The 13,483-nt window shown below is 40.6% G+C and overlaps 2 protein-coding genes across 2 annotated transcripts in view; one reads left to right on the top strand and one right to left on the bottom strand.

The window, feature by feature from the left end:
• Nucleotides 1-1,083, top strand: part of acss2l (acyl-CoA synthetase short chain family member 2 like) — a gene marked incomplete at its 5' end in the record, with an annotated part of 44,707 nt that extends 43,624 nt beyond the window's left edge. Inside the window, 2 exon segments of the mRNA XM_034182629.1 lie at nucleotides 97-171; nucleotides 284-1,083. Coding sequence (XP_034038520.1) covers nucleotides 97-171; nucleotides 284-411 — 203 coding nt within the window.
• Nucleotides 1,084-10,774: 9,691 nt separating this feature from the next.
• Nucleotides 10,775-13,483, bottom strand: part of LOC117522681 (microtubule cross-linking factor 1) — a 137,269-nt gene continuing 134,560 nt past the window's right edge. The window contains 1 exon segment of the mRNA XM_034184131.1: nucleotides 10,775-11,913. Coding sequence (XP_034040022.1) covers nucleotides 11,710-11,913 — 204 coding nt within the window. The 3' untranslated portion in view covers nucleotides 10,775-11,709.

Here is a 13,483-nt window from a genome sequence, read left to right as displayed (position 1 = left end):
TTGCACTATGCTGTTCACTGCTTTGTGCCAGGTGACAGATAGGGCCCCGTAAAGCTGCACTGTGGGCTGCTCTAATTCTGTCTTTCGATTTTATAGTGAGAGAAAAAATTGGGCCGATCGCCACGCCTGACTTCATTCAAAATGCTCGGGCGCTCCCCAAAACCCGCTCAGGTAACAGCTCAGCATTTTCCACCTGCTGACATATTCCAGTCCTCTGTCCTCACCCTCAGCCACCGATCTCTTCTTTTTTTTGTTTCCTCTCACTCCTCATATAAATCTGCAGGGAAGCTGATGAGGCGAATCCTGAGGCAGATCGCCCACAACGACAGGGACCTTGGCGACCTTTCGACCCTGGCCGACCCCAAGGTGGTGGAGGTGCTGTTCAGCCAACGATGTGAAGCTGCAGCCTGAGTGCAGCTTTTGGATCAGTGTCGGCAAAACACAGGGGGATTTGGGTCAGAAAGTGACATCTGATGCCGAGATGACAGAGTTCAGTTTATCAACTCAAATAAAATGCCAGTGATTTATTATTATTATTATTATTATTATTATTATTATTATTATTATTATTATTAATGTAGACATTAATATGGGGCTGGTATCTTTTCATGTATTTCAGATAAAATGTTGCAAACAAAAAGTTTGCTCTTTTAAAATGAACTATGCTCACAACAGACATGTCATTTTTGCACAGTTTGTTTTTTGATGACTGCTGTGGTGTGTTTTCAATCTGTGACCTTTGGGCAGGATCAAGCCTTAAATCTGGTGGTTGCTCCTTTTCCGCAGCAGCTGTACGCCGTTTCACTGACACCCCCATGTGGTGGAAATCCTCCTCTGCAGACGCCTTCGGATTCTGTCTTTGTTGACTACAAAGAAAAAAAAATCCTTTTTCTTTCATGCTGAGACTTTCTGCCCTTTGTCGTCTGCAGCTCAGCCTCTGATGGTGCACTGTATACTGTGCACTGTGCACATGTGGCTCTGTTGGTGGGATCAGTGCGGTGGGAAATGAGGATTATGTGACAGCGGGAACATGAGGGTTGAAAAATATCAAAACTGCACACTGTTTATTTAAAAAAAATAAAGATTAAATCTGGTTTGAACTTTGCCCCTTGGTTTACTTCATGTCACGGCCGCACAATTAACCAAAGGAGAAAACCCCCCAGAAAAACAGTAGTGGACAGTGTTACATCATCATCCTCAGCAGCAGAGGAGTGGTTACCATGACAACCCCATCATCCCCTACCTCTTCACCCCCCCCAATTCTTCTGATCACATCAGCAAGCTGCAGATGTTTTCTGAGTGGGTTGAAGGATCAGCTGTGGACCTTTCATCCACAACACAGGATCACAGACCTCCTTTACTCTGCACCTCCACCACCGTCACAAACAGCCCAGAGTCAAAAGCAGCAATTTTAGCTGCAGCATGCAGAAAAAGCATTTGTTGTCGTCTTCCTGTCAGGGGTGTTTGGAGCAGTTTGTGGCTCCTGCAGAGGTCGAAGTGTCTTCAACAGGCTGCAGTTTGTTTGGAATCTGTGTCAGACTTAATTCAAAGGTCACCAACACGAAGGCAAAAGTAACAAACACACACCACGCGTTCATCACCAACTAATGTTCTGATATCTGAACTTTGTACCAGAATGATGACCTCTAATCTTAACCTTTGATTCTGAGCACTGACCTTTGATCCAAATTGTTGACCTTTGATCCTAACCACTGATTTTCAACCCTGATGTGTAATCTTTGATCACCTTCTGACTTGATTCTCATCTCTTATTCTGAGCCTGAATTTTAATCCTGTTCACTGACATTTGATCCTGACTGCTGTTCTTTTACACTATTCAATGGCCTTTGATCCTGACAGTTGTTCTTTTATGATGTTCTCTGACCTTTGATCTTGACCACTGTCCTTTTATACTATTTCACAGCCTTTGATCTTGACTGTTGTTATTTTGTCTAAATCCCTTACCTTTGATTCCAACTACTCTTCTTTCATGATAATCATTGGTCTTTGATCCTGATAGTTGTTCTTTTATAATGTTCTCTGGCCTTTGATCCTGACTATTCTCCTTTTATGCTATTTCACAGCCTTTGATCTGACTGGTGTTATTTTGGCTAAATCCCTGACCTTTGATCCCCACTGCTGTTCTTTTACACTAATCCCTGATCTTTGATCCTGACTGGTGTTCTTTTTTAAATCTAAAATCACTGATCTGGACTAATTGCTGTTCTTGTACCCTAATAACTGACCTTTGTTTTTGATTCCTGATCTTTGATGCTAACTGCTTAATTTTGACTCTGATAGCTAAGGTTTGATCATGTTCCTGACTTTTCATTCTCACCTCTGATGTTCTGTCCTGATCCTGGACATTAATCCTGTTCACTGAACTTGATCCTGATTACTGTTCTTTTATCTGACTCACTGACCTTTGATCCTAATTAATTAAGCAACTAGGATCAAAGACTAGGAACCATGATCATAGATTAGGTGTATGTTAGTGAATTTTGATTCTTGATTTTTTTTTTTATGCTAACCCTGAAGTTTGATCCTGCTCACTGAGCTTTGATCCTGACTGCTGATCATCTATCCTAATTATTGAACCTTAATCATATTTGCTGACCTTTTAATTCTGTTTGTTTCAGTTTTGTCTGCTGTTTGATTTGAATTAGCATTAGATTTAATTGAAATAAAGTGAATTGTATGGATAAGTGGAACAGCTTGTGTCTGAAGCTTGTGTCAAACGTCATGCAGCTTCAAGCTGAGAGGTGATTTCAGCACCAAACTGTCCGTCATTGTTTTCGGTGTGACGTCATAGAAACGCTCATTCTGCGTCAGTGTCTACATGGCTCAGAAGCTGAGACACTCAGAGGGTTTTGTTGTTGTGCGTGTGCATGAGGCTCCCCACGTCATTAAAATGTCTGAGTCCGTCCATAGCAAATTAGACAAAAGAGGAATCAGGTGCAGAATGAACAGATGAACCCAGCAGTGATGGTTCAAAGAATTAAAATTAAAAGGAGCCACTGAAATGGCATTTGCAAATTCTGCAAGTGTTTAGAACTCTGTGGGAGGAATAAACAGCACCATTATGAAGATATTCACACACACACACGCACGAGCCAGTGCATTTTTTTTCATCTCCATCAGCTCATTTGGTGAGAGTTTGTCCTCTGTGGACAGGCATAAGATCAACCTGGAATTTGGAAATGTTTATTGCTATTTGAGCAAAGGTCAGGCACTGGCTCTTGATCCTGCTTCCTTCAGTGTAAGTCACAGGATCATCATGACAGCAATGAAAAGATCCTTACTAATCTCTTGCACTTCCTGAATTACTCTCTCCACATCATTCAGTCTTTTCTCTCTCTCATTTTCTTCATCATCTCCTCAAAACACTTGTCAGCACATTATCATCTGCATCTTTTACAACTCTAACCTGCTGCACATCTTTTCCAGCTCTGTCCCTTTGTCTGGCCAATCAGTACAGTACCTTTTCTCCTTCTCTGTTCACCTTATGCTGCATCTCCTTGTACTCCTGTCAACTGTCTTCATCTCTCTATCCCAGTTATTTTCACCAAACTCTTTCTCCTTATTCTTTCCTAAACATCTTTGTTCCACCACCAAGTCTGCATGTCTTCCTTCCATTGTCCAGATGTCACACCCCGTACCTTCCTGTATGTCTCCATCACATCTACAGTACTTTTCCAGTTGTTCAAAATCACTTCACCTTCATCTAGTACTTCTCTCACCTGCTCACTGAATTTCATACAACAGTCTTCCTCCTTCAGCTTCCATCATCTGATCCTTTGTTGAGCTCTCACTCTTCTTCTTCTTCTTCACCTCTAAAGTCATCCTACAAACAACCATCCTATGCTGTCTAGTGACACTCTCTCCTGCCACCACTTTACAGTCTGTGATTTCTTTTAGCTTGCATCTCCTATAAAGAATGTAGTCCACCTGTGTGCATCTTCCTCCACACTTATATGTCACCCTGTGCTCCCGTTTTCTTAAAGTAGGTATTCACCACAGCCATTTCTATCCTTTTTGCAAAATCAACTACCATATGTCCTTCCACATTCCTATCCTTGATACCATATCTACCCATTACTTCATCACCTCTGTTCCCTTCACCAACATGCCCATTGAAGTCCACTCCTATCACCACTCTTATGCTTGGGTTCACGCTCCACCACTTCATCTAAAACACTCCAAAAAATCTTATTTCTCCATCATCTCACAGCCTTCTGTGCATTGATGATCATCATCACCCCTTCAATTTCCAACTTCACACTCATCACCCTGTCAGACACTCACTTAACCTCCAACACACTCTGAACATACTCCTCCTTTAAAATCACCCCAGCACGATACAACTTGAACCCACCGCCAATGCTCCTGCTCTTACTTCCCTTCCAGTTGGTCTCTTGCACACACAATATGTCTACCTCTATCTTCTCCATCATATCAGTCAGCTCTCTCTCCCTTTACCAGTCAGACAACCAACATTCAAAGTCCCGACTCTCACTTCCACCCTTCTAGTTTTCTCTTCTCTTGCTGTCTGTGGACATGTTCTCCTCCTCCTTCTTCTTCGCCAAGCAGTAGCCCAATTTCCGCCAGCACCGTTTTGGGCAACGGCACTGGCGGCGGTCATTGTTAACCCGGGCCTCGACCGATCCGGTATGGAAATGTGATTTGTACTCTGCGTATTTGTTTTGGCTTGTTTTACATCAGACTCTCTTCCTGACACAACCCTACTCATTTGCCCAGACTTAGGGCCGGTGCTCAGAATGTACTGGCTGCTCACCCCATGTGGCTGAGTTGAGCAAAACACAACTACCAGGATAAATAAATAAAATAAAAAAATCAGATTAGGATCAAAGTCTTGGAACAAAAATGAGTAATTAGGATCAAAGGTCAGAAATCAGTTTCAAAGCTCACTGATCAGGAGCAAAGGTCAACAACCAGGACAAAAAAGTGTGTTCAATGCCCTGGATCAAAGATCAGATATAAGAATAAAAGCTCACTGATCAACAACCGGGATAAAAAAAAATATGTGATTAGGATCAAATCAGGGTCAAAGACCAGAAATTGTGGAATATGTCAGCAGGTGGAAATTGGTGAATCAAGCATCAATGAGGATCAATAATTAACCATCAGGCTCAAAGGTCAGCAACCCTGATCTAAAAATGAGGGAAATAACCAAAATAATCCTCTCACAATGAATAAAAAGTGGTAAAATATCAACAGACTTGTAAATACACCGCTGCTGGCACTGTAGGTGCTCCGAGTGCCCTTCTAGTTAATTCATTCAGTCTTGGAAATTCCTGCGCTTGTTTCACCCCTTGGGTTTAAAGTCAGCTCATCTTTTTTCTTCTTCTTCTTTCCCGTGATGACTCGTGTACGATGTGTCATGTTTGTGTTGATCTGATTCCAGGCCGGCCTGAAAGAACCATTTGTCTGAGTAACAGTCACCGCTGCTGCTTCAGATCGGGGCTCAAACGACCCATGGAACAATGGAACAGGTGTGTGGAAAGCACCAGAACAGGGTGTGTCCAGACAGAGGGACACACCCACCACCAAGCACCAGGAGACAGACAAGAGAGATAGGGACAGAGAAAGCCCATGCAGGAAAGAGACCAACAAGAGAATTGACACACACAGAAAACAATCACATAAAATAACTAAATCCAACACAAACAAAACAAAACCCTGACTCTGTGACCATTAATTGGAGTACGCGGGTGTAGAATGGATGGACGGATGATATGGTGTGACAAAATCACTGTCACTACCAAAGAAACCATGTCAAACTCACAACAACCATGTTTTCTCATATGACCACCAACCAAGCAAAAATGGCATAAACACAAATTAAGAATCCAACAGATTCCAATCAAGCACTTGCACATACACTAACAGTCACACACTCACCTTGACACAACAAGACCCCACAAATGTCACTCACAACAATCTAGCAATAATCAATAGCGCACAAATATGCATAAAAATTAAATCAAGTTACCTGTTCTTCCTTTAAGTATAGTATATGTTTCCCAGTAAATCCACCACTAAATATGTTTTTCTCTTTCTGCATGCCTTGTCAGCCCCCCTGCTCCCACCCAATCTGTAATGTGTTCAAAAACAAAAAACAGACAGAAATAAATATGCAGGGGGGGGGATGGGCTCAAAAAAATCTATCGTTTCCGTTAATTCTAAATACGTTTTGACAAATGATTACGAAATTAAAAGTTACGCTCACTACACTAGCTTGTCGAGTAAAGCTGTGAAGGTTGCTAGGTTGGAGCGCGATAAGCTAACAGCACAGTCGCAAAATGCTTCATGGGTTTGACCATCTCATTTTAGAAGGGTCGGTTTGGATCTCAGGGTCTGAGAAGGACAGATCTTTGTAGGACGCAGCCTTCGAAGGATGCAGCCCCTGAAATGAGACACAGCCTATGAACTGATCTGGAAACAGCAGAGCTCAGGAAGAGTGACAATCAATATTCAATCAATATATTACTAAAAAGAAATGTCAGCAAATAATAAATAAATAAATGATGGGATTGTTTTCTTTTGTAAAATACATGTAACATGAATGAATATTAAATGATGAAAATAAATTTTCTGATTTTGACAGTATCAATCTATCTATATATTTGTAACAGCATGTTGTGGTGTTTGTTTGTTTATTTACTAAAGTCAGTAATCAGAATAATTCTTCCACAGCTCCCTGAATGTGCTTGATGTTCGAAGTCACCAGAGAATCAAATCAAATCAAACTGTCAGCCGAGTCCTCAGCAGATGGAAACTCCAGCAGTCAAACACACACATTTGGGAAAACAAAGGGAAGAAACAGTGGGATTGAGACGTTTGGAATTCCGACAGCCGCTGCTGCATTATGTATCACAGCCACAGAGAAAAACAAGTTATAAAAAAGAAGAAAAAAAAAAACCCTAATATTTCAGTGCAGCTTCGTTTGTAGAATATAAACAGAATGTTTAAACATTTCTACAAAACATTGTCTTTTATGCTCAGTTAAATCTGAGTCTTTTATTGTCAATTAATTTTCATGACATGAAATTTTAGTCCAGAAAAGAGGAACATTTGACAAATCTGCACTGGAGTGAGATGCAGTGATGTGTTTGAAAACCTAGTGGCTCTAAAACACACAGTAAGAGTTGGGAATGAGTTTACAATTTACATTAAAAAATAACAAAAAAATAAATGAAATAAAAATTCCTACATCTTAACATTCATCCAGTCTGAGTGCAGGTCAGTGCAGAAGGCAGTGATGACTTTAAAGGGGGGATATTATGCAAAATCATTTTTTTTTTTTTTTTGATTTTCAGAGTAAAATATAACTTGGATCTTAAGGTTTGACAGTTCTGTGTCTGTGCTTGTAGAAGCTACGCTGCTATGAGCATGTTAGGTTGGAAAACAACTCCTTTTAGGCCTCTGCGACATATGTCACAGATGTTCCTGTCTAAACGATGCTGGCTCTGAGACACTCCTGTTGCCCTGCACCCACAGGATCTGTAATGCCCACGCATTAAAGAAATAAAGGGTGTGTGACTAGCAGCAGCTCCTTTACATTTAAAGCGACAGGCACAAAAACAGGTCCATTTTTTAATACAATTCAAAACGCCCTCCACCAGATGTATTCAGTATCTGTAGGTTTTGGGTTTTTTTTTTTTTGGCTACATAGTTAGTAAATCAGGTGCCTCATATGGCCCAATATTAGCAGTGCTAGCTGAACGGACATCTCAGAAGAGCGCCACCAATAGGAAATTTCCTGCCAGAACACACTTGCAATAAAACTGTTAAACCCACTGCAAATCTTGATGATTCTTGGTCTCAGTGGAGGTACGAGAGCTCCTCCACTTACACAGTTTGTCTTTATGACATTTGTTGAATTGGAGTCAAGAGGGAACAATTCCCTTTCTAATAATGTGGAAACATCTGGACAGGGTTCGAACCAATAGATTAAATGTGCAAACTGAACCTGTACATATAGCTCTGAAGACTTTATCAACACAATCATCTATGAGTTCTACTTTTTATAGTTTCTTATTTTATGCAGAAAAATGTGTTTTTACAGTACAGCCGGGATTTGAACAGTGTTGTTTCAGGTTACATTTCACTTTTAAATTGGCAGTTAAAGACAGAATTTGGTTACTCCACAACTTTTGTGTTAAATCTCAGGCAACAGGTAAAATTTGAACAAACAGCTTAAGTGTTAAACTGCAGCCTATCAATAATATTTGAACCCAGAGCCCAACTGTTACATTTTAAGTGACACATGACATGAATCAAACCCACAGTATCATTGTCAATTTTCAAGTTATAGGTGGGATTTGAACCCAGAGGCTCACTGTTACATTAAAAGTTACAGATGGGATTTAAAGCAATAGCTTCAATGTTCATTTTCAGGTTACAGGTAGGATTTGAACAAACTATTTCAGACTTGTTTCAGATTACAGGTGAGATTTGAACCCACTGTTTAACTTGTTAAATTTTAAGTTACAGCTGGGATTTGAATCAACAGTGTCAGCGTTTATTTTCATGTTATAGGTGGGATTTGAACCAATAGCTTCAGTGTTAAGTTTCAGGTTATAGACAAGATTTTAACCAATAGCCTCACTGCTAAATTTTAAGTTACAGATGAAATTCAAGCCCACATCAGTGTTAAATTTCAGGTTACAGGTGGGATTTGAAGCAACAGCTTCAGTGTTATATTTCAATTTACAGCTAAGACTTGAACACAGAGCCTGACTGTTAAATTTTAACATAGAGATGGGATGTGAACCAATTAAATAGCCTCAGTGTCAGTGTTTCATGTTATAGGTGGGATTTGAACAAAAAGCCTCAATTTCAATTTTCAATTTATTTTCATTTATATAGCGCCAAATCAAAACAGAGTTGCCTCAAAGCGCTTCACACAGGTAAGGTCTAACCTTACCAACCCCCAGAGCAACAGTGGTAAGGAAAACTCCCTCTGAGAAAGAAACCTCAAGCAGACCAGACTCAAAGGGGTGACCCTCTGCTTGGGCCATGCTACAAACAGAAATTACAGAACAATTCACGGACAAACATACAAGAAATGCTATTGGCGCACAGGACAGGAGGATCGCCAACATGAATACAACTCCCATCTCTGGATGGAGCTGCACCTTAAACAGAGAAAAAACTGAATCAGGCATCAGAAAGACAAAAAATACTGTATAATTTGCCAGCATTAAACAACAAGAAAAACAGAGAAATACTAAGGTGATCGCCGGCCACTAGCCCTAAACTTCACTAACAAACCCAGAATTTAGGTAAAGTTGAGGCCGCAGCCCGCTCCAATTACTAATAAATTAATTAAAAGAGTAAAAAGCGTAAAACAAAACTGTACCAGTATGCTAGCCACATGAAAGGGAAAATAAGTGCGTCTTAAGTCTGGACTTGAAAATCTCCACAAACAGCCTCAGTGTTATTTTTCAGATTAGACAGGATTTAACCTAAGCCTTCACTGTTAAATTTTAAGTTACAGATGAGATTCAAACCCACGGGATCCGTGCTAATTTTCAAGTTACAGGTGGGATTTGAACCAATAGCTTCAACAGTAATTTTTCAGGTTATAGGTATTAAAACCAACAGTTTTAGTTTTATCAGATAATATAAGCAACAGGTTTGTTGTTGTGTTAATGCAAGAGCCTATAGTCATTTTCAAGTTGGATTTGAATCTGCTTCACTGCTAAAATTCAGGTTACAGATGAGATCCAAATCCATACCTTCAGTATTAAATTTCAGGAAACAGGTGGGATTTGAGGCAGCAGTTTTACTGCTATATTTCAGTACACAAATGGTATTTGCATAAATTTGTGCACAATGTGATGCAGTTTCTGTAGACTGGTGGCACTGTTGCTTCACAGTGAAAAAGTCATGGGTTCGCTTCCCAGCTGGTTCTGTCTGCATGGTTTAAAAAAGGAATAGACGTTACGGGGTAACATATGTCACGTCATAGAATCCAATCGCCCTTACTTTGGAGACCACACAGTCAAAACTATTCCGTTGATTAATCTGATTAGCTCAACCAATAATTTGCACAACGTTTTAGCAAAATTGAAGCAACTTTTTTTGACCCCTGTACAAACTGAAATTGACCTTTGTCACCATTATTGCTGTTTTTAACCCATAACTTCATAACATTCAGTCATAGATAGTCCAAACTATACCTTTTTGGAATCTTTATGATCAGACAAATAATGTGGTATAGTTTTCAATATGATTGGAGTATTTTTTAATTTTGACCCCTGTGTAATTCTTCAATTGACCCCTACCTGGCCAGTCGTTTTTTTTTCAGAACAGTACTGTCTAAGGTATATTTGTGCCGGATTTGGTGCTTCTATCACCATTTGAAGGATTGTTTCAGTTATCTGCTCCACTATTATCTTGTGTGACAAGCTCGGTGGCACACGCATGGCTGTAATGCAACAGGATTTGACTTGTGTGTAGACACAATCTCCTTATTCACATTGTGTGTCTGACAAGCTGTAATTCAGACACACGGATCAGGATCCACCTCTGCCAAGACCACAAACGCCGGTCTCATCAAACGGCGTGTAATCCATCACGACCTTCATGTTCAAGCATGAGCGCGGCGTGCAAAACACAACACACCGCGGATCACATTTTACTTTAAAACCCATCAAAGAAACGACAACAAAAGATGGAAATACACATTCATGTTTATTACGTGTACATAAGACGAGAGATCGGCTTTCTGACGTAGACTTTTTTATCTCATTTAAACATTCAGACTTTTCACAATCATTTTTTCGCATCAAAAGAAAAAGTCGTTCATATCCAAGAGTAACAACTGTACAAATACGGCCTATAGGTACAATCATTGACTTAAAAATTATTCTTTATTCAATGCAAATAATATGACAACAAAAACAAGAGTTCGATTCCCGCAGTGGTGACCGACGGTAACTAGCACTCGTATGTACATGCACTAAAGTGCTCGTCTTCAAAAGGCATGCAAATATTTCACTGTGTTTCTACGTCTGCCTTCCAAATATGCATAAGTGTTTCCAGTCGATGCATCCCGCCATCCCCAAGTGTGCAGACAAACATTCATCGGAAACGCAAAAGTAAAATACGCAGGTTTTGTAAATGACATCATGAGCAGCTGCTTCACACCCAGTGAAGCGGGAGCTTTTTGTTTTTTGTTTTTTCTGTGAACAAAACCCGAGTCGTTCGCATTCCAGCTTCGAAGGCTAACCGCCGAACATCACGGTTTACGCAGCAGAAGAAAACATTTTGCACATGAAGGGATGCAGGCAAAACAAAAACAACAAATATGTAAACAGATGAGAAAAAGTGCGTAAACTTTATGTGAACCCAACTGTGTTTTTTTGTTTAGTTTCTGTTGGGTTAAAAAAAGGTTCAGACTTGCAACTAAACATTCGGACAGGTGGGAGCAACTCAAAGACGTACAGGCACCTTTTATGGAAATGTACGGTTTATGTTGTTGATGAGTCTACAGGGTCCAGGTTCTTCTAAAATGAAGTTCTGGTTGTTTTTTCAAAATCGCTGGTGCTACTGGTGCATCCAAACCCCACTGTACTCCTGGTGGGAGTCTCTAAGGGGGTCGGGGGTCGAGGCTGGACTCTGAGGTACTGAGCCTTTTTCAGCTCCACTAACGAGAGGGGAGGAGTCAAGAGGACGACCTCACACCAGCTCCTCGTCTTCTAGTAAAGTCTTCCTGTGTCCCGGTGGTGGGAAGGTGAACCTTCTAGCTGAGCCCTGGCTCCACTTGGGGGAGGATGAGGGGGAGTGGGCGGCCCAGCGTGAGGGCGGTCGGCGGTTGGCCGGGCGGGCCGGTCTCAGGAAGCAGGAGTCCAGGGGCGGAGCCACAGGAGACCGAGGCAGATCCTGCCAACGACAAGGAGCGGTCAGAGAGGGACAAGCAAGGAGGCGACTTCAGACAGTGTGAACGCCGAAACAGAAGTGGACAGATTCAAACAAGTGACACAATGGACCAGATGTTGAAATGAAGAATGTGAACAAAAAAGATGGGATCAACTTCAGCACAAAAACTATAAAAGTCTAAATAAAAACTTTTTTCTACACTAACTGTAGCTCACGAGATCTCAACATACCTGAAAGAACCCTCCAATTCACAAATTTCACCAATGTTTACCTGGTGCAGAGGGTTAAAGAAGGTCCAAACATCTAACCACAGCCTCCTTATACTGCTAGGATGACTCCAAAGTCTCCTCCCAGTTGGACACACCCAGAAAACCAACCACAAGGAGGCGACTAGGAGGCATCCTAATCGCAAACCCGAATCACCTCAGCCAGCTCCTTCCTACACAAAGGAGCATTGGTTCTGAGATCCTTCTGGATGTCAGAGTCCCACCAACATGTGAAGCAAACCCATTTCATCTGCGTTTAGGCACAATTTTATTATTTTGCCATTACCCAAAGTTCATGATGATAACTGAAGATTGGACCGTAGACTGGGATGTACACTGAGAGCTTAGTTGTGTGACATGGCTCCATGTTGAGGCATCATGACTCTAGCCAGGTCAATTTAACCGTCGAGTTTACACTCCAGTGTGCCCACGTCATAAAAAAACCCTAATACCTAAATGTCTTTGAGGCAATAAGTTGCACCCAACACGAGAAAGAAATCCAGTGGTTTCCAGAAAAGTACCACAGCCTCAGAAGTGAGACTGAATCTGCACAAAAATACCCCCAGAACTAAGTGACATGAACCCTCATCAGTGCACATTGTGTCGTGACACATACTAATCTGCACACATGGGATCCCGCTAGAACGTTTTGTTTTTCAATACGGTTAACATGTTTTTATTGACAACACTAGGGCAGCGTGGCTACAAGGTTCCCAGTTGGAGAAATCTCCCTGCCCATTTTCCATGGAATGTGGATTTGACAAGAAAAAACAAACAAACAAAAAACTTGGAGAAATTAACATACAGATCCATCTTGGAACTGCTGTGGTGACCCCAAGTGGGAAAAGGGAGAACACTAAGGAACATACTTTTATTAAAACCATTCTTGCATAATAAAACTAGAAAGGGTAACTTTGGAGATTATATATATATATATATATATATATATACACGTATATATATATATATATATATAAAAACAAATGACTCATTTTTTTTCAACATGATTTTTCAATACAAAAATTCAATACCTTACCTCCCTACAGATACCAACCAACCAACAAACCAACCCAGTACCGTTATATCAAACTGGGATCCAAGAGGATCCTATAAGAAAAATTATTATGGAGCCCAAAGTATTAAATCAAAGTGAATCAAAATACGTGAAATGGAAGATAATTGCATAGGTGACAATTACATAAAATTCCATCTGAATAAATATAACATTTCAGAGAATATTTCAATAAATACATCCCTGGGTTTTGCTTGGACCCCAGGTGTACTGATTAGGATTAGATCAGTTATTA

Source organism: Thalassophryne amazonica, chromosome 12, assembly GCF_902500255.1.
Source record: "Thalassophryne amazonica chromosome 12, fThaAma1.1, whole genome shotgun sequence".
NCBI lineage: Eukaryota > Metazoa > Chordata > Actinopteri > Batrachoidiformes > Batrachoididae > Thalassophryne > Thalassophryne amazonica.
This window is presented reverse-complemented; position numbering and strand designations above follow the sequence as displayed.